At 40.8% G+C, this 26,007-nt stretch overlaps 2 protein-coding genes and 1 long non-coding RNA gene across 5 annotated transcripts in view; 2 read left to right on the plus strand and 1 right to left on the minus strand.

Moving 5' to 3' along the window:
• Positions 1–916: 916 nt before the first annotated feature.
• On the minus strand, positions 917–24,486 carry NFYB (nuclear transcription factor Y subunit beta). Of its 3 annotated transcripts, none has more exons than XM_051961274.1 (8): positions 24,358–24,486; positions 16,202–16,321; positions 13,313–13,406; positions 11,986–12,116; positions 8,371–8,568; positions 4,073–4,154; positions 1,530–1,609; positions 917–1,376 (listed from the first exon to the last, which is right to left on the minus strand). In XM_051961274.1, exons 2-8 carry the CDS (start codon positions 16,226–16,228, stop codon positions 1,344–1,346), a joined length of 645 nt encoding a protein of 214 aa, XP_051817234.1. In that variant the 5' UTR covers positions 16,229–16,321; positions 24,358–24,486; the 3' UTR covers positions 917–1,343. The 3 variants fall into 3 exon arrangements, with proteins under 3 accessions (XP_051817234.1, XP_051817235.1, XP_051817236.1); XM_051961275.1 differs by lacking the exon at positions 24,358–24,486 and adding an exon at positions 23,892–23,912; XM_051961276.1 differs by lacking the exon at positions 16,202–16,321 and having other exon boundaries at positions 24,358–24,485.
• On the plus strand, positions 4,162–8,323 carry LOC127537923 (uncharacterized). Its single transcript, XR_007947645.1, has 2 exons — positions 4,162–6,176; positions 8,141–8,323. It is a non-coding gene; the product is annotated as an uncharacterized LOC127537923 (long non-coding RNA).
• A 439-nt stretch (positions 24,487–24,925) lies between the features above and the next one.
• The window catches only part of LOC127538764 (WD repeat-containing protein 70-like), a 36,662-nt gene continuing 35,580 nt past the window's right edge, over positions 24,926–26,007 (plus strand). The window contains exon 1 of the mRNA XM_051962504.1: positions 24,926–25,049. Within this exon, the coding sequence (XP_051818464.1) occupies positions 24,926–25,049 (124 nt within the window). The remainder of the gene's footprint in view (positions 25,050–26,007) is intronic.

Consider the following 26,007-nt stretch of genomic DNA (forward strand, 5'->3'; position numbering starts at 1 on the left):
TAATCCTTATCAAATAAAACAGGGCAAAAACTATAAATCCTCATTAGAAAAACCTTGTCATGCCCCCAAATGCCAACACTCTCCCCGACCAAGAAAAGAAAGCTAAGAACAAGAAGTTTGCTAAGTTAAACCAAGTTATGTTATCTAATTAGAGTTTATTGCAAAGACAGAGACAACAAACCCAAAGTTTGAGCCCTCTCTTTCCCACTTTGCACTCACTTGCTACCAGGTCATTCATTCATTCACTCACTCACTCATACATCTGTACACAGGGTGTCCGTTAACAGTTCTTAAAGTTCCCCTAGTATAACAGGAAACTTGAACATTTCAATTAAAAAGTAAAAAAGAGCTCATTTGCCACCAGATTATATAAAATTCTTCTAGAAGAGGAGTGTTGTATTTTAAGATTTCGTTTAAAAAAAATACATAAAATGAAAAAAGTTGTCACTTCAATAGCACTATGACCAAATTAAATTCAACATATTAATGAAATAAAGTAATGTTCATAAATTAAGAGAGAGAAAGAGAGATGTGTCCAAAAGAAGACCTTCAACAACTAACTCAAAACAACATACCTATTAATTAACAGGCACAATAAACAGTGTTGCTAATTGTGAACACTGTTAATGGGCGGAGGGCATCTTTAAATTTAATAGGTTTGGACAATGCTTGGTTAGGGATTAACATTTAGTTTTTAAAATTACACAAAAGGTTCCCAACCTCCCCCCAAACATTTGTAGCCACTAAAGTTGTAAATGGTTTACCAAAAAAAGAGGGAAAAAAAATCCTTTAAAAATTAAGTTTCAATAAATATGTCAACAGCTAAAAATCTAGCTAAGGTTATCATGCAAGACAGTACTCAATTTTATAACCAAGACCAACTCAATTTTATAATAAAGGCAACTTGCATTCAAAATGAACTCTACCCTCATATTTTATTAAAAGGGCAAACATCATGAATTAACCCAGCTGTTTACTTGAATTATACAAAAGTAACATGATTCAATATGAAAATAAGAAACTGTCTACAAATCTCCGACAGTAATAAATCGCAATATACAATGCATACAGGAGTCATACAGAGCAACAAACTCTTGTACAAAACAAAAATATTTTAATACCTTTAAAATCCAAATTTTTTTTTCCATTGAAATCATTCATGAAAAAAGATTCTCCAGTCAGAATTCACACCTCAATTAGTCAAGCATCAGGGAAGCTACAATACAGCTATTAATATACAAAGAGACATTTCTCTTCCCCATGGTATCGTATGTAACGTCTCTGCTTAGAATTGTCCGTGTCTCTCCCGTCTTTTTATGTTCTCAGTTCAACTTTTCTTGAAATCATGAGAATTGAATCTGTTGAACACCAGAAATCTAGAAAAGAGAATTAATTTTTTTTTAAATCACTTTTTATAGCAAGGCCTCTGTTTTGCTAGATAATTTCATTCATTTAAAAAAAATATTCATTTCTTCATTTTCCCAAAAAGAAGCGATGAAATATAAAATTTTTAGAAACAGATACAATACCTGTTGATATGATGTTGTATAAACCATAACATTTTGTTGCTGGCCATCTGTGGTTATTAAACCGGCTGGTAATTGATTAGCTAAAAGACAAAACATTTTTAAGGCACAATATTAATGGTGGTTTTCTAATCAAGCTCCAAGATCCTAATGTTCAAACTCAAAAGCCCTGGGTTCTATTTCTAGTCCTGTCAATGGTTAGCCATGTGATTTTCAACAAGTAATCCCCCTTTTGAAATGCTTGGCCCCTCCCCCCTTTTTCCTATAGCAGATCAGGGTACTCCATCAACAGACACTTATTAAGAACCTGTGATATACCATATGTCAGACACTTTGCAAGGAGCTTGTGAAAAAGCCAAAAATGAAATGAAAATACAAAGTGCTGTTCACCCACCCTCATCCTCTGAGAATATTTCACATATGAAGGACTTTATGTGCCAAATAGGCATAATTGTTCCTAAAAGTATACCAGTAAGCCTACTATCCCTTAGACTCAAGTACAAATGCCTGTAAAGATACAATCTGAAGTCTATAAATTATTTTTAAAAATATTTTGATAACTATTTCAATATAAATGGTTTCCTGTATAACCTTATGTACTTTATACATAAAAAAATAATCTGAGGAAGGGGTCTAGAGGCTTTAGAATGTCAATGGGGTCCATAATACGACATAATACAACAAAGCATGACAAAAAACATAGAGAACCCCTGTCCTAGACTACTTTTGGGGGAGCCTGGGAATGTGTTCACAACCTAGTCTATACTTTGGCAGTAAGCTAAAATGACTGGCAAGGAAGACTTGAGGAGGAGACCAAGTAGGAGGCTACCTGTGAGAGGATAGGAGGACCTACCTCAGGCGGGTCACAGAGAAGGGGCCGGATGCCTGAGATGGTGTGGGGATGAACCCAACAGATGTGGTGGTGAGCCACTGGACCCAAGAGGGAGGAAGAACAAGCAGGTATATTTGCCAACATAAAGCAGCAGAGGAATAGCTGAATCCAGGCAGTTAGAAACAAAGAGAAGAGGGGGCTAGGGCTGGGGGGAAAGATGAGTTTGAACTGTCCAGTTCAGTCTGCATTGGGCTGCTGAGAATATGAGACTGGAGGTTCAGGAGAGGGAGCAGGACTAGATATGTAGAGAAGAGATGAAGAGGGACCCAGGACGGAATCCTGAGGTACATCCCATGTCCAATGAACACTTAGAGGGTATATATACATGAATATGATGACCCAGAAAAGGAGGCTGAGAAGTCATCAGAAGTAAGGGGGAGCACCAAGAGAGCAGAGAATCCTTGGGAGGAAAACGGAGGACTCAGCCACATAATGCAAGCGAAAAGGATGGGGCAATTTAAAGTCACCAGATGTGGCAATTTAAAGACCACATCCTCTCTGGACAGAAGTTTCATTTGACTAATGAGGCAGAAGGCAAGGACAAGGATCAAAACCAACATGAAAGTATTTGATAACTAGTTATCAAGGGTGTTTCTTTAAGGATCTTTTTTTCTCTCTTCCATTCTAAGGAAATAATGATCCTAATTTGTTGAGTGAGAAGTTTTTCTCAAATTTTTCTTTTAGAGAAAAAATAAAACAAACCCAACAACCCAAATCTCCACACCCATTCCTGCAGGTCTGGCTCAGAGGTGCTGCATTCAGACTTCGAGCTTCACTCCCTGCCACATGCACAGCACAAGGGCTATTTGGGAAGCATTAACAATGTAGCATGTCTAAGAATCATTCTAAGAGACTCTCAAATTTTAGAACACGATGGGCATGTTAAAATATCTCAAATTTACTATTTTCAAATTTATGGAATATTTAGCACTCTTAAATCTCCAGTAAAGCTAAATTAAGAGCAGATTAGATTAGATTAGCAGAACTGCAATCCACTGAAGTTCTGAGCGGCCAGGTGGCACCAGAGTGCACGGGCTGCTGGACTTGGACTCAGACTCGGGAAGATTTGTCTCCCGGCAAGTTTCAAATCTGGCCTCAGGCATTTATGAGCTGGATGACTTGGCAAATCCCTTAATTTTGTCTGCCTCACTTTCCTCATCTATAGAAAGATCTGGAGAATCTGGCCCACCACTCTACAAGCTTTGTCAAGGAAACCCCAAATGGGGACATGGAGAGTTACAGGCGACTGGCATACCTCCACAATGGCAAAGTCTGAGAAATCCTCCTCAGAACATGTTATTAAATGCCTACTATAAAATACATTAAGATTACAAAGGAAACCAATTCAGAGATAGTTAAATAAGTCTTTGTTTAAAAAGTTGAAAAAACAAATTCTTAGCCTCAGGTTAGGGGTCTTGTGACAGAACTCTTTCCACAGTGCCAGAAGGTGAAAGGCCAGGTATACAGCCTGTGCCCAAAAAGGAAAGTTCCCCATCAATGCCCTTCTCAAGGTTTGCCCCAGGATCCCAGGCACACATGGTGCACTGAGGCATTCAAAATGATTTGGTTCCATCCAATTCTGTCTAAGAGCCTTTGATGCTTCCTAGAGTTCTCAAGACCTGGACTAAGAGGTCCAGTGCTGGAGGGGACTTACTAAAAGCTTCTTCGGTGAGCTCTTCACTCAATCCATCTGTGGTTGTGACAGCTCCGCCAATCCCCTTCTCTCCTTTCATTGCCTGGAGAAAAGCCAAATGTAATTTAGAAAGAAAAGACCCTTTCCCAAAGGCACAAATTGGCAACTTCACCAAAATGGAGCATGTGAACATTTTTTAAAGACTGAGTCTGAGACTAATGCCAATTTTAATCATTACAAGATCATTTTGGCAAAACTATGTTTTTTTCAGTTACTTTTGAAAATGACAAAATTTTGCCTGCAGACCAGGACACAAATACTGTATTATCAAGAAACTCACTAATTCATTCTCTTATCACCTACAGGTTAAATGTGTGCCCTACCACTTCCCAGTCTTGGAGTGTTTTACCTATGATTGTTTGCTATGATGACCTACCATCATAAAGAAAAAATTCAAGAATGTGGTTCCTGATTTTCTCTACAGAAACAGCATGTCAGACAACTCTTGGGAGTCATTTCTCAACCAACCCATAGCACAGCAACAAGTTCAAAGTCCCAATTCCACATTCTAAATGGTGAGGTGACCGTTACATCAGGATCATTCCAGGTCTGATGGGTGATCCTCAAGGTCTGGAGAACCGCTACGAGTGGAATCACTTCTTCTCTTTACATGTAATAACAATAACCTACTACTATGCCTAAGAAATAGCATAAAAATCACCAGCAATTTCTACCCAAAGGTGGTCAAAGGAGTTGTGCATGGAGCCCAAATGAGACACAGTGAGGGGGCAGGGAAGTGTACTGTGGGCAGCGGCAGCCCTGGGGGAACACACCCCTCAGAGGACCCAATTGCTATCCCCAGCACCCACTGGCTCCTGGCTGCCTTGGACTGCTCTGTATGTTCGAACATCACCAAATGTTTGGGGTTTTTTTCCCCTTTAATTTTTAAAGATTAACTTTAACTTCCAGGAATAAATACCAGTGACCAAAACAAAAGCATGAGGGAATTAAACAAATTTAAAGCACAAAAATTGCTAATGATCATTTGTCTTCTCTCAAACCCCAAGATGCCTATACCACAGTGTGGAAGAACACCAATTTTGCAGCTCCCAGGTCTCTCCAAAGAGCTTTCCTTGTTTTTTGAGGATTAATTAATTGGGAAACTTTTGCAAGTACCTATTCTTTAAAAACCACAGAACTTAAAATATTACTAAAAAAAAAAAAAGTAATTAAGTATGTACGGTACATGGCACTCAACAGAGAACTTTCAACCTGGCTTCATCTGATCAAGACAGTCAAACATCACAAACCGTATGCCCACTTGGACACGCCGTCACAAAATGAAATCTTGCTGAATTTCAGCTTGTTTACCCCACTGAGGCTGGCTCAGAAAAGGGCATGTGACTTATACAAGATCCCACAGCCTGGGCTTTACCTTCTGGCCCTCGGGCTCCAAATCCAGCACTCAACCATGGTCTATACTGTTAATAAGTTTCTGGGTCAAAGGGCAGGTGCACACCATTGGAGATCTGAAAACACAATCCTTCTAAGGAACTTTCTGAAAGGGAGAAGTGAACCCAATGCCATAGAAGCATTAGAGGGCACATTTATTTGATCATGGCTGCATCCTGACTGAATTTTGTTCTTCTATTATCTTTGCAAATTTGATGGATGCCAAACAGATCTCAGAGTTGTTCTAATTTCCACTTGTCTGATTTAATAAGGTTCTTTCCTTTGAGACTTGTTCATTCATGTTCTTTTTATCACTCATCCTCTGATGAAGGCTGTTTTAAATGTTCATTCCTTATAAACTCTGCACATAAGACTTTTCCTGAAAGTTAAATGCAAAGATTTTTACCTTTCTTCTCTTCCCCTCTCCCCCCCAATTTGTTTCTCTCCTTGTCTTAAATGGATGCAAATACTTCTAAATTTTCATATAATCAGATGTACTCTGTGTAGCTACACCCTACATTTAGTAAGGGTAAGTCTTATTTCCCCCTTCATCTTATAGATGAAGAGACCAGGCCCAGGAGGCCAGGCCAAACAGGAATTAGCAGCACAGGAGGAATCTGAACTGAAGTCTTCTGAACCCCATGCTCTTTCCAATGGACGAAGTTACCACTCGGTAAGAATGCACGTCCCTCTTCACAGCTGTGATTTAAACCATTTGTCCTTGTCCTCTCGTTTTTTCAGTTTTTCAGTACGTGGCACAAGAATATTAAAGGACTGGGAAACAGAATTTTTAAGTTACTTGGAATCTATGGTAAATGATGGTATGACATTACTAGTCTATCCCCATTTTCCACTATCCTACCATTCAGTTCTCCCAACAATTTTTATTGAATAAATAACATCCAGGTGTTTTCTGATAAAATTTATTCTATACTAGGCAGTTGCTGTATATGCATCTGGTATTACCTCATGAATCTAGTTCACTGATCTCTACTTTTTATCATTACTGCTTGAGATTATGATTTGAGACTACTATATATAAAAGTCCTTTTTTCTTTTTCCTACTTTATATTCTTGATCTTTTAAAAGTTCTTCTTTTTTGTATCAGTTTTGTAATTTTATCTAATCCTACAAAGTATATCCAGGAAACATTTTGATCATGTAGCATTAAATTTATACATTAATTTGGGAAGGATGATGTCATATTACAATAGTATTATATTATGCCAAATCTCTCAAAATTATCTGGTAATTACTTTAGGGGTACTTATTTTAACATCAATTTTATTTATGAACTCTGTATTTAGACTAGATAGATTTAATTTGTAGAGACTTATGGTCGTGATTTTAAGTGGTATTTATCTTTTAAAAGGTTTTATTGGTGATACAGAAATACTAAGTTTCTCTCTTTCCTTCTATGGCACATAATTCAAACATCTCAAATTTTCTCTCTGAATATTTAGCCTCTTTAAGTATATGATCTTTACCTGGAAAAAGCTTTTCAAACATTATTTCAGATCATTTTGCTCTGTTGCATATTCAGTTGTTTTAAGCATTATTTCATTGATCCCACACTTCTATTTACATTTATCCCCACTTTTCTCCATTGACAGGATACAACTTCTAGGGGAAATACAGCAGGAATCTGTTAATGATTCTAAAGTCTTCCGGTCTCAGGATAGTCCTACAAACATTACTGACTGTCAGATAGATAATTTGCTGCTCAATGATAACTAAGTTCCTGAGACAATAGTGAACAGACCTCCTCATTTATACCTTTGTGCCACAAAATTAGCATTATCAGTGACATGAAGAACCAGATGTCTCAGTCTTTTCCTATAAATTTACCTTCCTGCTTCTGGTTCTTTACTAATTCCTTTTGGAACTTACGCCATTTCAAATGACATTACTATTACAATAAACTTTGCCCCTTGATTTGGAAATGGGTTTAAGTCTGCAAATTCTTTTAGGATACCTTATGACATCAATCTGTGACCCCAATCTCTTGGATTTCTCCCTTTTGAACCTCATATTTTTGGTGGCCAATTTGTTTCTCATTGTATTTTTTAATTTATTTAATATTTTAACCCAGTTATATTCAAAACATTTTTTTTTACATTTGTTTTTAAAGTTTTTGAGTTTTAGGCTCTCTCCCTTATCCCCACCCACAATTAAGAAACCACTTGTGAAGTTATGCAAAATAAAAGTCAAGTTGTGGGAAAAAAAATTTAATTTTTTTTTCATTTCTTTTAAAGCATTAAAAAAATCTGACTGATGTTGTCTTAGGCTAAATCCAGCTTCATTTCTGGGATCGGCTGAAATCTGTCATCTCTTCTGTCTGATATTCTCTTCAATTCTCACTCTGCCATCTTGTCACAGAACCACACAAATAAATTTTCACATAGAAGACAATGTTGCAAGAGAAGAGACTATCCCCAAGGGAAAACCCAAAGTGTCGCACTCCCTTTCTGGAGTTGGAGAAATGTACATGATCTCTGAGAGAAGCTTATTCTCACTAGTCCAATTGTGTGCACCGGTAACAAAAACTACTCAAAGCAAAGGACAAGCAACACAAAAACTCAATTTGTAAGGGAGAGACCATATTTAATTTACAACTTCTCTTTCCTTCTGTCACAGAAAGAAATGACTGACCAGAGGTAGAAGCTGTAATTTTCCTGTTCAATTCAGTTCAAGCTTGAACAAGTGAAGAGGAAATCATCAATGAAAAGATCATATCCCCCCCAAAATTCTGTGTATACTTTTTGATTATGTAACTTGGACTTTTTGATTATGCATATGATAAACTGAAATATCAAGGTTGTACTGACTTTCTTTGAAGCCAACAATTTAGGAAATATTTTACCCACCTCTCTGAATTTCTGAAGGTAAAGCTTCAAAGGTTCCACGTAACTGTCAAAACCCAAAGTTGACATTGCAAAAAGAATGTCCTCTCCATTGATGGTCTTCCGCTTTTCCTGATGACACCTTTCACTGGCTTCAGATGTGATAAAGCTGATGAATTCACTCACACACTCTTGTACACACTCCTTAGCATCCTTCGCAATCTGACAAGAGAAGAAATCCAGGATAAATCTCTGTATACAACCCTCACACTTCTCACTCACCCTATAAAAATAAGACTGTAGCACACAGAACGTATTATTCAAACGACAGATACTGCTTCCATTCTCTTTGAATTAAATTTTATTAAGAACAACACAATATGTGGTACTTGCTACTTTCAAGGCCAAGGATACATAAGCCCTGAATGCAAATGGCAGGCAGTCTTAACACTCCTATTTACAGAAAACATCTGTGAAAATAAAGACTTACTCTCAGAAACCAATTACTATATATCACCTCTCTATGAGGTGGGTTCAAATCATGTTTCCTAAAGAGGGAAGAGTTCCACTTTTCTTAGGAACAGAACCATTTTGTCACATACCCTGTGACTCTGGAATTTATCTAATCTCTTCTTTCTTTTTTACCAGTTCCATGAAAAATACAAACTGAAATGTGAATTCATTGAAATTTATGGTAAAGTTACCTCTTATGCGATTAATGAATTCACATTTTGGTCAATGTTAATGATAATCTATGCAGACATCTATCTAGGGAGAAATTTTTTAACTTAACATCCTAGAACTTAGGTGGGAAAAAAAATTACTTTTATTTTCACTAACCCCTGACTGAAATTTGACTATTTCTTTTAAGGTCACAATTATGACCAAATTGCTATTAAAAAACAAAACAAAACAAAACAAAACAAAAACACACACACACACACACAAAGAGTATAATCTATATCCCAAAGAGATAAAAAAAAAAAACAAAAAGGAAAAAAGAGTTATATGGACAAAAATATCTAAAGTAGCTCTTTTTGTGGTGGCAAGGAATTAGAAATTGATGGGATACCCATCATTTGACGAATGGCTGAACAAGCTGATGTGTTATAAGAAATGATAAGCAGGACAGTTTCAGCAAAACCTGAAAAGACTTGCCTGAATGAATAGAAAGTGAAGTAAACAGAATCAGAAGTTAACACAATTAATAGCAATACTATAGGATGATCAATTGTAAATGGCTTAACTATTCTCAGTAATATAATGATCCATGAGAATTCCAAAGAACTCATACTGAAGCTACTCATGTCCAGAGAGAGAGCTAAGGAAGTCAGTGCAAGTCAAAGTACACTTTTTTAAAAAATAGTACTTTATTTTTTTCCACTTACTAGCAAAAGGCAATTTTTAACATTCATTTTAAAAAATGTTGAGTTCCCTAAAATGGTTAAGTATTTTCATATAGTTTATATGTGTACAATCAGAAGTATAGTTTTTTATTTATTTTTGAGAGGCAATTGGGGTTAAGTGACTTGTGTAGGGTTACACAGCTAGGAAATGTTAAGTGTCTGAGATTGGATTTGAATTCAGATTCTTCCTGACTCCAGGGCTGGTGTTCTATCCACTGTGCCATCTACAGCTGTCCCAAGAAGCAGGCTTAAAATTTTTTTTTTCTTTTTTTGGTTTCTACTCTCTTTTACAACATGACTAATATAGTGATGTGTTTTGCATAACTGTACATGTACAACTTACATCCAACTTGCTTGCCTTCTCAATGAGGAGTGAGGGGAGGGAGAGAGAGAATATGGAACTCAAGATCTTAAAAAACAAATATTAAAATTGTTTTTACATATAATTGGAAAAAAATTTAAAATAAATTTTTAATAAGGCTGTAGGATCACCAATGTTATGCTGAGTAAGGTCTGACTGGCCAAAGAATCTGGGACATGAAGGAGGTTAAGAATCCTTGATTTGGAACCAGCAGGGAATCAGAGGTCACTTAAGAGTTCAATTCCCTTTATCTGATGGATGTCCCAGAAAGCTTAAACTATTTTGCCCAATGTCACACAAGAGGCACCAGAGGATGTTGTGAGTTTTGGTCCCCGACTTTGGTACTAGCACTCAGTGCGTACTAGCACTCAGTCCCCTGCACTGATCTTTTGGTGGCTGCCCAGCTTCCAAGTACAAATAACAGAGGCAGGACTGGATGTGGGGTTTTAGAATATAAAGCACAACCGTACATAGCAGGGCCCCTCTGTTTCTCCTACCACACATATACAGATACTAGTTAAAAAAAAAAAAAAAATCCAAAACCCAAAACCCAAAGCACTTTCATCATGAGGAAGAGTTTAGTGCCATTCTCACGACCTATTTAAAACAGGTGCTTTTCTCTCCTTTCAGAGCTCAACCAGTGACTGAAAGAGAACAGAATATTCTGAGCATATCAGGGATGACAAGAGGCACATGGGGCACTGGGAACAGATAGCTGAACACGATACGATTCTCCCAGGAAGCCTTGGGCTTAGCCATGGGCTTTTCCCTGCCTTGGGTCTGAATAGTGGGCCACACTACTAGAGATCTGACCAGTAATGACAGTAATAACTCTTGCCCACATATAGCTTTTTCAAGTGTACACCTCTGTAGATGACTGAGGATTTTTCCTCAGTAAATAAGCAGTACATAAACACAGAATCAGCAAGAGAAAATTCCCAGAAAAAATGGGTATTTGGAGAGCAAAGACTCGAACCACCTGAGTCCGCCTCCCCTTTCTCCCCCCCAAACCTATTCAAAACTGCCTGGGACCCTCTGGCTCCCAATAGCAGCTGAGCACTCAGATAAAATGGGTTGTAACTGTCAGCCAGCAGGTCTCCAGTTAGCTTTCTTTAAGAGCAGAAGAGAGACATTTTCTTTCAATTAGGACCTGCAACTAGACTTCATCTTTCATTTTTAATCAGGAGAGAGAGTTTTTGAAACTCATTAATTTCACACACAAACAACAGAGCAAAATCACCAAGCCATACTTTGGCAAATGCTTGAAAAAAAATGTACAGTCAGAATCATGGGTTCAAGGAGGTAAGCTTTTCTTTCTTTTCTTTTTTTTCTGAAGCAATTGGGTCTTGCCCAGGGTTACACAGAGGATAAGCTTTTCTAAAAAGTAAAGCCAATTCAAAGACTTCCCTTTGTAGATGAACAAGGTCTGTCTCAAAGTTTAGCCCTACTAGAATCAGAACTCTGGCCACCCTACAGTCTACCAGACAGACTTAGAACCTTGTCACAAACACTGCCGTACTCCAGCTATTGAAACTATAAACTTTCATGTTTTCATAGCAACTTACCTGATTTTTCTTTAAGAATACTTTTATTTCAAAAAAAGACTTTAAATTACTGGGTTTTCAGGGGAAAAAATCTTTTCCCAATACTTGAACCAAAGACATTTAAAGGAAAACAGAATATAAAATAGATTAAAATTAAAAGGATATACAGTACGCTGTTTCAAGAAGACAAAATAATCCTAGCTTTAAAAAACTCTTTTGTTCCATTTAAGACCGAATAACTAAAAAATGGTTCGAAGCTCTAACAAGAAAACGGAGTGCACGTTCGTTGTGGGATACAAGGCATAGGTGGATCTCCTGCCTCACTTACCTTTCCCGTCTGAGGTATGGCATTCTTCATTATCCTCGCCACATTGGCAATGGGAAGATAGATGTCCTGTTCTCGAAAGCTCTCTTTTGAACCATTTGTGTCTTCGTGATCATTCATGCTGTCTTCTGTATCTAAAGAAGTAAGATAATTTTGGTCCTTTTCGAGAATGAAGGACAACCAACCAACCAAGATAATTTAAAACCAAAGGTCATTTCGGTGTTTGTTGCAGCAGCAGAAGAGTCTTTTTAGGTTTCAATAGTAAAGTCAGGAACTGTGATGGTTTATTCTTGACCCTTGAGCTAGAGATAACCACTCATTCCATTTCTAAATTTGACAAACGTTCATACCATTGTCTTTACCTAGAACCCCTGCTTTTCTCCACTGCCATCTCTGCCCGAAGTCTAGCCACCCTTCCAAGCCCAGCTCAAGCACCAAGCTCCCTAATGAAACATTCCCTCTTCATACCAATTGACAGTAATCTCTCTCTCTCAACTCTGAACTGTCATTGGACCTAGTGACCGGACCATTTATAGAGTGGACAGAATAATACGTGCATTGTCTACCTCACTAGGTTGTTATGAGGGAAGTGCTTTGTGAATTGCAAAGTGCTGTATTAAAGCAGGGCTATCATTATCGCTGCCTTGGACTAGACTCGTTTTCAAAAGGCATCTTCCTCTCTCACTGGAAGGATGCCATAGAACTTTGTTTTGTGCCTTTACATGTGCATTCAATTCCTATTTTTGGCAAAGATCGATTTTTGGCAAAGATTTGTCACACGCAAATGATTCCATCCCAAGAAGAAGTGGACATTAAAACTAAGGGACTAGGAGCACATATTAGGAATCTGCCTAAAGCAGATATAAGATTTAACAGTAAAGATGCAGGACACAAAGTTGCCAATTCAGTTTCCCATCTTTTTCCAAAGTACCATCCTGATTCGGGGGCAGAGTATGAATTTTAAAACAATTAGATCATCAGCACTTTTCTTTTTTAAAGAAGACACACAAGTCAAAAAGGATGATAATTCTAATGGATTCCTGAGTTCTTCCTAGTAACATATAAATTTCTTAGTGGCAGGTACTGCTTCATCATCTTTGTATCCCCAGTGCCTAGCCCGCAGTAGGTGCTTTTTAACTGAATAGAGGAAACTGTTTATAAAATGCCACTCTGGCTTTAAAGAGCCTGTTAAAATCACATCATTAGCTGCTAGATATTCCTGAATTTTATGAAATAGCTAGGAAAAATAAAGAAAAGGCAGGAAAGAAGGGAGGGGACAATATCATGTCAATGGAAGAGTTCACATTTTTTAATCCAGCAGTTTTCTTACCATCATGAGGCTGTATCACATAGTGGCTGCCACCAATGTAGTCTGCTGAAATTCCTAATTGTGATGCATCTGTGGTCGAACTATCTCCATCCATCTGTTTGGAAAAAAAAACAAACAGCAACAAAAAAACCCTTTTCAATACTGGACTTATATAGAAAGATTACAAAGTACAAAGTATGGGAGTAAAACAGTGGTTTTAAGCTGTCAGTGGAGAGGTCAATTAGACTTGTTAGCAGATTTAAGCCTAATTAAGCATTAGTATTAGTGGTTTTCCCCAGGGGGCCTTTTTATTTATTTCCTCACTCCTAGAGACTCCTGATCCTAGAAAATAAGTGATAGGAATGAAATCAAAAGAAAAACTAACCTCTTTCTTCTGAATAACCTGTGTCCCTGACACACCTGCCTCAGTCTCCTCAACATGAATACAGCACTAAGCTAATGTGCTTACAGGCACATCTGAGTGGTAACCTTGAATAAGCGTTCTGTACCTGGAGTTAGGACAACCTGGGTTCAAATCCAGCCTTAGATACTTAGGAATTATGTGGCCCTGGACAAATCTCTCTCAGTTTCCTCAATCATAAAATAGGAATAATTACAGTAGTTGAAAGGATCAAATGAACTCTTTAAAAAGTCTTAGGACAGCGTCTAGCACATAATAGGCATATAATAAATGCTAGCTCCCTTCCTTATACCATCCCCTCTCCAGTACCTTTACACTTAAGACAAAATTATTCCCCCTTATTGTACATATTTAACCTAGATCAGAATGTCTGCTGTCTTGGGGAAGGGTGGCTGGAAAGGAGAAAAATTTGGAACACAAAGTCTTACAAAATGAATGTTGAAAACTATCTTTACTTGTAATTTGGAAAAATACTATTAAGAAAAAAAAACAAAAATGGAAAAAAAAATTCCTTTTGTGTAGAAAGGCCCCCATGCCCTTGTAGATTCACAATGACTACTACAGGCAGATATTCTCAACAGATTTCTGGCACTCAGATCCAACCAACGCTGCTGTTAGACACTTACTTTTGATTTCCTTTCTCCATGACACCTGATATGATCAGCAGCTAAGTAGGAATTTAGTGAAGAACAGAATAGCAATATCTAAGAAATAAAAATTTTTTAAAGAAATTCTTAGAAATAAAGGATTTCTAAAGAAACAAGTATTTATGAATCATAAGATCTCTGCACTTTGCATAGCCTAACTATAAGTTTCTTGAGAGCAAAAATAATGTGTGACTTTGTATTTTCTCCAGAACCTTACAAGAACCAATGTTTATTGAAGGAATCAAGAGACTATACCAGGTGCTTGGAAAAAGAACAAAGTTATGGAAAATGTTCAGAGGTAAGGCTAAAAATCTGAGTCACAATATTAGCTCAAGATCACAGGGTATTTTATACCCTTCTATTTCCTGATCAAAAGTGAATTTCTCTTGGGAAGCAAAGGCTAACAGAAGTATGGGGCACAAACTAGACTGTTTGTAGAGATTACAGAAACTGAATATACTTAACTATTCCCACTTTAAATGCTGCTCAATCCTACCATAGACCCCCAAACAGATAATCAGTTGAATTATAAAATTTCACAGAAAGAAATACTTCCAGAAAACGGATAGAAATCTTTCAAATCTATCTAGTTCAAACCCATCATTATATAAATGAGGAAACTGAGTGCCAGAAAGGTTAAGTTTTTGCTTCAGGTTATACAGTGCAGAACAAGAATTTAAACCCATTATTCATTCTACTAGATAACAATGCTTGTAGTTTAAAAAAAAAAAAAATCAAAAAACCGCAATAAAACTCCTCCCAAAAAACAGGGAGGAAAAAAACTTCATGTCTAGAAGGAAAAAATGAATTGCTAGAGAGACAAATTTGCTAAAAAGAGAGAAGCCTCTTTATTTTGGCTTTAGGTTAACTTCAATAAGAAAGATCCAAGATTTCCCAGTCTTGTGCAAAGAAAAGAGCCCACTAAATTTACTGACAAGGGACACCTTTAGCATAAGTCAACAAACACATATTATCTTCCATAGCCACAACATTATAGCAAGAACCCTACCGAGAACTTTGTACTCTCATTTGCTCAGCTGTTTAAAATAATAACATTGACTATATTAGGTTGCTATAATGATTAATGAAAAAGTCTGGAAAAGACTTTCACCTTATTAAAAAGCACTTTTAAAAAGTGTTTAAAAGTTAGGCAAATCACTGATGATGTCACTTAATTTTTCAAGGATCAAAGAATCAGATTTACAGCTGGAAAAGGACCTCTGAGTTCTTCTGTGAGTCTAATTCTTTCATTTTTATAAATGAGGAAACTGAGGTCCAGAGAGATAACGTGATTTCCCCAAGTCATACCAGTGATAAGTGACAAGGCTAGGATTTGAATCTGGGTCCAGTCCTCTTTCCAGTCTCTTTATTCTGCTTCCAATTTCTTTATCAGAAAAATCACCACGTTGAAATGACACAAAAGCCAAAAAACTCTTTGGGACTAAAGTATTCATGCCTTTGGACATATGTAACCAACACACAAGAGGAGACAAAATAACATACATTTAAAATCCTTGAGCATCAGAACCCCAAAATGGTGTCATCGGAATAGTCAAAGGAACAAGTCGGTCCCTTTTGCATATTCCCCACATTCTATTGCATGCAGATTCTTTAAAGAAACTTCAGGGACTACAGCACCTCACTGAAACTTTTTTATCAAAAGCTTGAATTATGCAAATGTGCTAATTTTATCAATTCAATTATCTGCTAAATATGTGGCCTGGGTCTCAGAACCACATCAACAACCCAAGGCTGACAAGATCTCCTTCATTAGCTCCAAACATGAGATAACCCTGGTAATTCCAGGTGCTTGATGGAAGAGAAAATCAAAAGCAAACTGACCTTTAACACTGGCATAAATGAGCTCATCTGTGATCTACCCAGTGACTGGACCAATCTTCTAGGTGTTCCTAGCAGGAAATGCTGCAGTTGGCAGCTCACTTAGAGGAATAAAAGGCAAACCTGCAGGTGTGCAGCAGAGCAAATAATTACTTCGTACAGTATAACAAGAAAGTAAAACCATTCCTAGTCCTAGGAGGCGCCTAAGTATCTCCCTTAGGCCACCATGGGGCATGATAAGACTAGGCGCCTTCCAGCCGCCCTAATTGAGTTATTCATCTCCAATAAATCCATCCACATGCACATTAAAGTTATAACTCCTCAAGTATCTCAGAGCTTTTTTCCAGGATTTGAAATTAGCATTTTAAATTGGAAACACCATTAACAAATCATTAATTATTGCTTTGAATTACAACACACCTTAATCATTGCTATTTCTAGGTGATAAACCTCATTCCCAAAGAGCCACGAGTTTGGGACTCAGTGACCTTTCTCGGTTTTGTTGTTTATCCGCAACTGCCATTAGAATGTGCCAACTTCTGACGGGACTGCTGCACCCCCAGAGTCTAGCACCATGCCTGGCATCCAACAGACACTGGAGAAGTACAAGCTGAGTGCAATCTTCAAGGCAACACTGAAAAGTGTCATTACACCTTCCAGTAGCAAATGTGAAGTTAAAGGTCAAGATTACTCCTTGTACTAGTTTATAACTTAAAGAGAAAATCAAGCCTAGGATCAGAAAACCTTTAATTGTGCAATCTAGCTATTTTTTCTGTTTATCAAAGCTCGAAAAGTCTTTAAGAAATGTCATTTATGGACATCAGAGGTTTGAAATGTGGCCAGCATTTTAAAAGATAAAAGCCTTCTAGATAATAGGAGATAGGTGCTCCATGCAATAGAATAAAACATTAATATGAGAAATAACATTAGGGATTGTACTGGGTCTGGAACATTATGTCTCCATGAAAATATATTCTGATTAATTGTCATTCACTTTACTGTGATTCCTAGGCCAAAGCAATCTATATTTTTTGGGAAGGACGTAGATGGTTGTAGCCGGCTGGCTCCTTTTTATGTCAGGGATCGCTTTGGTAGCCGGCAAAGCCCAAGGATCCTTTTCAGAATACAATTTTTACCTTCCTGGGAAGATAGAGGAAACTGATTACAATTATCAACATTTTTTAAAAGTGCATAGACCCCAAGTGAGGAAGGTGAGAAGGTAAGCTCTGAGAGTTGCCTCATCTCCTCCTCTGGATCACTGACAATTGCTTTTGCTCACAATAAACACCTAACAAAAATCTATCCCATTACTCAGGGAATGATTGTTTAAAAATCTGAAGTTAAATCTACAATGACTTAAAAATATACAAAACGACTAGATCTTTTCCAAGTTCATTCTAACATGATTTCTTTCTTAAAATATTCCTTGAAATAAATTTTTTAAAAAAATCAAAAGTTGAGGCTGGGAATTTGATCAGAAAATGACTTCTTTGGGGAAGTTAAGTGTCATTCTAAACTGTCTGGTAGCATAATCCCTTGCTTAGGCTGTATCTCCTTCAAATGGCATAGAGAACTACATGTTCCATTTTAGCTCATTCTTCTATCACTTACTCCTACATTTTTCTTCCCATCCTCTCCAATCATGGAAAAAGAATTCTCTTATCCTGCCCATCTGAACCTACTTACAGGACAGAGACTGTCTATTCTCCTCCTTCAGGTCCCCAAGCCCATAATAATCTACACTTTCTATTTTTTTTCCTTTTCTTTCTTTCTTTTTTTTTTTTTTTTTTTTTTTTTGTGGCCAGTCAATTGAGATTAAGTGACGTGCCTAAGGTCACAAAGCCAGTAAATGTTGTGTCTGAAGTCACATTTGAACTCGGCTCCTAACTCCAGAGCCAATACTCTATCTACTGTACTGTCTAGCTTTTATTTTCTTAAAAATACTTCAGATTTCTATAGCTCTTCAGAGTCTGCAAATCACTAGCTTAAAGACACTTTCTCTCTTAAAGCGCCATCCTTTCTTCCTTCAAATGTGTGATTCTGGTGGAAAGCCAAGGTCTCAGAGGCAGACAACAATCTTCATGTGAAGATCAGATCTAACACTGAAAGTCATTTCAGTGCTGAATTTATTAAATTCCTTATCAGTGAATGGGGATATGAATACTTTACTTGGATGCTGGAAGGACAATACTTGGGTTAAAAAACAAACCTCAAATACTTGATGAACAAAAATTGTTTCTTTTTTCTAAGTTCTTTCTTTTAATAATAACTCCTTTCTGTTCCCTGGAACATGAGGTCTCCCGGCCCCACTTCCGACCTCCGTCATGACACAAAACTACTCTGACAGTTCACCATCCAATCCTAGCTCAATCTAGAGCAATAGTGGACACACTGCTCATCCTTGGGCCTTCTACAAAACCTCTCTGGCTGACCATAAGGCTGCTTCTTCATGCTTACACTCCCATTCTCCTGTTTCCCTGACTAAACATCTTTCCTGTTTACTCCTCAATGTAGCCATTCTCTCCCTCTTTCTCTTTTCACGTTCACTTTCATTAGTGAACTCATCCAATTTCATGGCCTGGAGAATTCCAAATCTAGGATTCCCTCCCCGCCATCCAACAAATGATCATCACTGCAAACTCAACAATCCCAAAGTGAATTCACCTTTCCTAATAAAGCTGGCTTCTTTTACTCCACTGTCCTATTTCTGTGAGGTGTATCATCACCAGCCTTCTCCAATTTTGACAATCTTCAAATCAATTTGTTTTATTTTCTTTTGAAGTTTCTTATGGTTTCAAGGAAGGATTCAAAATTGAGAGTGATCAAACAAGTGGGATATACAAACAAAAGGCATCCCAAAGCCATGGTTTTTCCTCTTCAATCCTCTGAATCACATTAATGCAGAGCTGCCTCATTGTGACCAAGATGATTTTAATGTTCTTTTAACTGGTCTCATGCTTCTAGTCACTTCCTTCTCCATTGAGAAGGCACATTCCTAGAACTACTCTTCATGTCACTTCCTGGTTCTCAAGAACCTGTGGGGCCTCTATTTCTCCCTTCCCCCCACCCTAATATTTGTCCCGATCCTAGCCAGCCATCAGCATCTCTTAGCATTCCACAATCAAGAGCTTTCTCATGAGGAAGATCTATCCACTAACTTCCCACCCTTTTCCCCTTAATAAAACAGTGCCCCCTTGCCTCCATTGCCCATGGTGTCTCAGGCTCCTGGGATGTTTGCCATCTATTTAAATGGGAACCATTCTTCTAGACACTTCTTCCATTGACTATTCTGGCTCCTCTCTTTTCTCTACATTCTTTACTTCATTTATAACCCAAAACACAAGAGTTTAGCATTGAAATAGTTCTGGGTCATGATCTTAGATGGAATTCCTTCTCCCCACATAGGAATTATGTCACATGCCCAGACTGGTGATAGGTAGCTAAAAGCCACTCAACAAGTACTTTTTCAAAACAATGCGACTCCAACCACCCTCACCAGTTCAGTTACATAGTATTTTTAAAGCTTGCTGTCTCACAATAAGCCAAGGAGGTGGTTTAAGCTTTGTACTATATTAGAGAGTCAGGGAGGTGACAATGCTATTAAGACTGGAAGTAGGGATTGGAATACACATCTTTCTGTCCTGTCTGCTGCAACTCTGAGGTCCCAACTAGTGAATACTTGTATGGATATTCCCATGAATAATAAAAATCTTTTAAAACTAATCTTATCTTCATAAACAACTACAGGAGCCCCCAAATGGTGAGCTTGTCAAGAGTAGTTGGGCTTTGAGCCAAATATAAAACAAAGTTTGTCCAGCATCTCTTAATAACAAAAAGCATGAAACTATGCTAAGGTAGGGATAGCTCTTCATTTTTGCTTTCTGTTCTTCTTCAACTTCTCGGCATGTCTAAAATAGTTTCAGTGCCCAAATCAGTACTCAAACGTTTGCTGAATAGGGACACTTTTAGAAAAAAACAACACCCCTAAAACTGTTCCAACAAACCCCTGAATTTTTTTCTTGTGTCCACCAGAGACAAAAGCCGCCAGCAACAGCGATGACACAAAATCACAGGGGAACCTGGAATAGCAGAAAGATCAGCCTGCGAGGCGTGGGAGAGGGTAGACCCCATTACAGTTTCCTCACTGAAAAATGAGGTGGGTTGTATAACTTTCTCTAAGACCCTTCCCATCTCTAAGAATCTACTTAGACCTCAGTTGTTTACAAATAACACTTAAGACACCAATTCTTCATCATTCAGAGGGTCCGGAAATTTTTTTTTAATCCCCTTCAGGGAGCCTCAGTGCAAGAAAGCTTAAAAAGGAAAAAAAATTTAAATCTCAGAATATGAAGATTTAAAGTTAGATTAAATCTTATAAATGATTATGTTGCTCAAAAATTAAAACAAAATACTAGAAAAGGAAAGTCAGTTTATGATTTAAAAGTAACACTTTACTGTCCTATGACCAAAGTGATCTAACTAACCAGCTCCTTGGTCTTAGCACAGATAGCAGAAAGATTAGTTAGAACTGGATCTTCTCTATTTTTCACTCCCACTTCAAAGTCCCCTCTCTCCAATACACAAAACTCCAACCAACATCTCTTACTGGAATATGGAATTCTTAGCACTTTCATTATTTTAGTATGCATTTGTCAAAGAAGCAAAAATGAGACAATTTTTTTTCTTAACAAAAAAAAAGGGCTAAATAGCAATGTGCTGCATTTTGAAATATGCTACATATGCAAAGGTAATTTCCTAATTGCTTATGGAATAATGCCCTTTTCATACTTAATTGACTGACTGGGAAACATGGTCCTCCTTATTCCCCCCCATCCCAATTTCCCCAGCCAGAACACAATGCTGCTTCATCTGCTTGCCAAAACTTTCCCAGAACAAAGACCTTCAAAAACGCATGGAAAGGGTTTTAAATCTAAAAATCACAAGATTTGGGTTCAAATTATGCTGGTTCTACTTGCTAACTAGTGATCTTGAGCAAGTCATCTTACTTCTTCTGGACCTATTTCCTCCACTATAAAAAGGGGAAGGGATGGAGTTGGTTTACATGACCATCAGAAATCTTTCTCACTACACTTGAAGAAAAAAGACCAAACCAAGTTCTCCTGCCTCATGCAGCAGGCCTCGTTTTTTTTAAAGAACACAAAATCAATGTATATTTTTGTACAACTATATTTTGTTCTTTTTAAAAAAGGAAGCTATGAGTTCTATATAAAGGCTTAAAGGAATTCACACATCTGTTTAATGTCTGAAGAAATGCAAATTTTTATCTAAGAAAAGCACTAGCCCAGCAGCCTTCCTTGGCACTAACAACCAGGATTTTGCAACAAGATAATCCTTAAATTAAGGTACAAGGGCTACAGGGAAGGCATAAGTGCCTCTCACAGCATGCTGATCAAAGTTTCAGCAACGAGCAGAGGCAACAATCTAGCCCATGATTCCTGCCTGATTGTTACTTTCCACATTAGAATGCTGATCAAACCACACTGTCACTGGGCTAGACTTTGAGCAGTAATTCCATTTTGAAAATTTCTGGGAATATCTTTATTGTCTGTGAGACTTCTGGGTCTGCCCTCCCTCCCCATTTTTGTTTTGAAGGATCAGATGCTGCTCAACACTTTCCCAGAAAGATTTTTCTCCCAACATTTTATTTGAAAATACCAAAGACACTTTTATAGTTTGGGGAGCTTGACAAGGGACCCACATCCCAAATTTCTCCTCCATGACTTTTCTCCATAACAAAAGGGGGAGGGGAAAGAGATGGGGTCCAGCTAATGTAGACTTGCACAAATGTATTTAAGGCCACAAATGGAATACCCTCATATTCTGTTCTTGGGAAGGATTTTAGGAGTGGGGGAGGCAATCCCTGCCAGGCCCAGATACAGACCAGTACCTGGAGGGCTGCACAGTCAGGAGTAAGAGTTAAAGCAAAGTAACTGAAAGAAGATGGGGAGAGATGTGGAGGAAGAGAGGGAAACAGTCTCCTGATTGCACAGACCCCCAACCAATGGGCTCATCCTTTTAACCCCTCTCTCCCAAACCCCTATTCATCTTAGAGGCTTAGGAAAAGGAGAGGAAGAGGAGGAGGAAGGAGAGGAAAGCTTTACTTTCCTGCTCCTCTCTATCCAAGGCCTTAATCTAGCATTCTAGGTTTGGGGAGAAGATCCTGCTCCCCACTCTGGAGCCAAGACTGTCCAATGCCAGGAGCACAGGGTTTGGAGAAATCTAAGTTCTTCTTCTTCTTCTTCTTTTTTTTTTTTTTGCTGAGGCAACTGGGATTAAGTGACTTGTCCAGGGTCACACAGCTAGGAAGTGTTAAATGTCTCAGACCACATTTGAACTCAGGGCTGGTGCTCTATTTATTGCGCCACCTAGCTGCCCGAGATCCAAGTTCTAATCACAAGCACTTCAGTCAAGACACCTTTCTGGCCTCCCTTCCTTCTCTGTAAAACAGGGAGGAGGTGGGGTCCGGGACAGCCTCCATAAATCCAAGCTCCTGCTCTCACCCCCTGACCCCAGCTGCCCTCAATCACCACAGCCTAAAGCACTGAGAGCCCTCTGCACATAATGAGGCGGCCCACAATGCTCGCTGGATTGTTGTGGGAGGCAGACAGGGCGGCTCTGGCCCTACCACCCTCCTCCAAAAGGACTCCCTCTCTCCCAGGTTCTCACCAAGTCTAATGGGGCCTCTGGACCCTATCTCACAACAACGGGGTTAAAGGCCTAAGTGAAAACGCACAGGATCACAAAGGAGACCCATCATACTGAAGTAGCCAACCAATTTCCAGGCTCGGGCTAGAAACTCGTCACCAAAATCTCTCAGGCCAGAGCTAAGACAGGATAAGGAAGGATTCCGCGCAGAAGGAGGCAAAGGAGGGAGGGCCTCCCCCCATGACACCCCAAACCAGAGCACTCCCTTTGATCCTCCCCATCCTGGAGGAGAGGTCCCTCACTTCTCCTGCAGAAGCTTAGGGATCTCTTCTCAGAACGCTAGAACTAAGAAAGCATAAAATAAAACCCACCGGATTACAAAGGAAACCAATTAGGTCATTTCCCCCCCATCTAAATTCACAGATCTAATGAAATTTGGGGGCGGGGTCCAGAACCCCTATCCTGGGGTTAAGACATTGGGAATACCCAGCACAAAGCAACAATCAACGGCTCGGCAGAGGGGTGGCCAGCACCCTAAGCCCGACACCCTGAAACTTATCCAAAAAGCTGCCAAAAGCATGCTCTGCAAACAGTGGCCACTGCATGACTACTGAGCTGGACAAGGGCTAAGAGAGGGAGGGGAGGGGTCTCTCCCACCCCCAGTACTCCAATCTACTCAAACCTCACCCAAGAGGTGAAAAAGGAGTCTTGGGGGCGGGGGAAGAAGGGGACGGACAGACGGGGAGGAAGTTACAACACTTACGACCCCCCCCCCCAAGACAAGTCAGGCCTTCTTTAGGCGAGCGCCGAGTCTTCCCCCCCCCCCCCCCCCCACCAGTGAGCAAGCATCGCTTAAGCTCTTACTATGTGCCGGCACCGTGCCAGGGCTGGGAATACAAATGCAAGCAAGCTGCGCGGGGGGCAAGCGGAGGGGGTCTGTGTATGGGGAACCATCCCCCCTCCCCGCCCGGAGCCTTACTCCCACGTCCCCCGGTGAACTAGGGGGAGGGGGCGAGGGGACCCCTACCTCCGGAGGACGGAGTGTCCGGGACGGCCCAGAGGGAGCTGCCCCCCCCCAGTTGAACCACTAGGGGCCCTCGGGGTCCCGCTTACCCCGAGCCCCGGAGGAGAGGAGGGGGCGCCCGCCCCCCCACGCTCTTCCCTTTAACCCCGGCGGAGACAAAGCGGGGGCCGGGTCCCCTCCCCCCGCGGGCTCGGGGCCAGCGTGGCGGAGGACGCGCCGCGGGGGGTCGGCCCCCCGTTGGGCGGGGGAGGGGCGCGCCCCCCTCCCCCCGGCGGCCCGCGCCCCCCTCCCCCCGGGCCGCGCCAGGCTCCGCCGCGGCCGTCAGGCCCCGCCGCCGGGGCCTCGTCCATGGGCGGCCGGCACAAAGGGCGGCCCCGGAGCTGTGAGGGGCCCGCGGCGGGCGGACAGCTCATTCGAGCGGCGGCGGAGTGGCTCGAGCCGCGATCATTGGCCGAAGGCAGGCACCAACCTCCGCTGCAGCCCTGGTTGGCTCCCGTCTCCAATCGGCTGTTTGGTTGGACGGAAAATGGCTGCGAAGGAACCAGTCCCAGCGCGGAGCCCCGCTTCCAGGGCCCGGCCTCCCCTCCCGCCGCCGCCGCGCCGCCGCGCCGCCGCCGCCACCGCCGCCGCCTCCGCCGCGCCCGCGCCCGCGCTCTTCCCGGGGCCCGGTCACCCGCCCTCCGCGCGCGCGGGCGCGAGGCCACGAGGGCGCGCGGGCCCCGCCGCAAGCCCCGCCCCCCGCCCGGCCCGGGCTGCGCGCGCCGCGCGCCCGATCCAGAGCCCAGCCCAGCCTAGGCTGCTGCGCCGGCTGCTGCCGCTGCTGGCGCGCACCTCCCGCCCCGCCTCCAGCCCGCTGCCCCGGGAAGGATGGATGCTGAAAGCCGAGGAGGAAGGCGAGCCTCGCGGAGGCGCTCGGGAGTGCTTGGTGTGTGTCCCGCGGCCAGCTCGCGCCCTGGGTCGGACTGCGCGCCCCGTCAGCTGCGGATGGAGCCCCCCCCCCTTTTTTATTTATCCTTTATTCCCCGCGACGCGGGACCATGACACGCAAGCGAGTGCGATCGAAGGGAGGGAGCCCGGGCAAGGTCGCCCGCCTCCCTTTCCCCTCCAGAACCGTCTGTTCCAGGGACCAGACCAGCTCGGGACGCCTGGACAGCGCCCTGGGCGCAGAGGAGACCTTGCCCCTTTCCAGCTGAAGTCTGTGACAGGTCTCAGTGCGCCTAAAGCAGCACCCTGCTACCCTAGTAGTGAAAGCTCAGGTTCGCTAGCAGCCGCCCCTTCTCTGCTCCTGCTCTGGGCTGCGCGCCTTCTGCCAAGTTTGGTGAGGTACCTGCTGCGCTTACCCCCCATCACAAACGCTCCCAACTAGTAAGTAGTTGAATCCGATTTGGAACTCAGGTTTTCCTCTGTCTATGGACTCTTCCCTTTCGTCCAGCCCTCCGTGAAAGACTTTGGAGACTTTATATTGCAAAACCTAGTAGGCGTTTAATGAATGCTTTTTGATGGACACATCCATCTCTTGCCAGGCTTTGTACAAGCTGTATACCCCATCCCTGCTCCTGTCTGCTTTTTACACTCCCACCTTTCTTCAAAGCTCACCATAACAGGCCACCTTCTGCAGAAGGGCTTTGCTAAGTGCCCCCTTGCCTAAACTAGAAATTCCCTTCTTTGGCGTGTATTTCTGAGGGAACTCCAAGTTTAGGGAGTACAGATAAGTAAATTCTGCAAAGTGATTTGGGACTATATCCTCCCGTTACAGTATCCTGTATTTCCATAAGCTTCAAAGTCAGTTATGATTACAGTTGAGGATAGAGACTTGAACTGATTTATCCAATAGTAAGGAGTAAATTTGAAGTCATTTTGCTGTGACTACAGATTCTGGCATCCTTTCCACCCCGGCACACTTGCTTCTGAATTGATTGAACTTGCCACTTCAGGATCCTAACTATCCTTAATCCAATATTCATCTTCTTGTTCAGTTGTGTACAACTCTTCTGTGACTGCATTTGGGATTTTCTTGGCAAAGATGCTGGAATGATTTGCCTTTTCTTTCTCCAGCTCCTTTTAAAGATAAAGAAACTCAGGCAAAGAGAGGTAAATGACTTGACTGGGATCACACAGT

The sequence above is a fragment of the Antechinus flavipes genome, chromosome 5 (genome assembly GCF_016432865.1).
Source record: "Antechinus flavipes isolate AdamAnt ecotype Samford, QLD, Australia chromosome 5, AdamAnt_v2, whole genome shotgun sequence".
NCBI classification, from domain to species: domain Eukaryota; kingdom Metazoa; phylum Chordata; class Mammalia; order Dasyuromorphia; family Dasyuridae; genus Antechinus; species Antechinus flavipes.

Bases quoted from the DNA above. Each gene is read 5' to 3' on its own strand.
- NFYB (XM_051961274.1), bottom strand. From the start codon at position 16,228: ATGAGCTCATTTATGCCAGTGTTAAAG. The intron at 12,117-13,312 runs GTAAGAAAACTG...TTACTTCTTTAG, and splicing joins TGTGATACAGCCTCATGATG to ATACAGAAGACAGCATGAAT. The intron at 4,155-8,370 runs GTGGGTAAAATA...GCTTTTCTCCAG, and splicing joins ACCTTCAGAAATTCAGAGAG to GCAATGAAAGGAGAGAAGGG.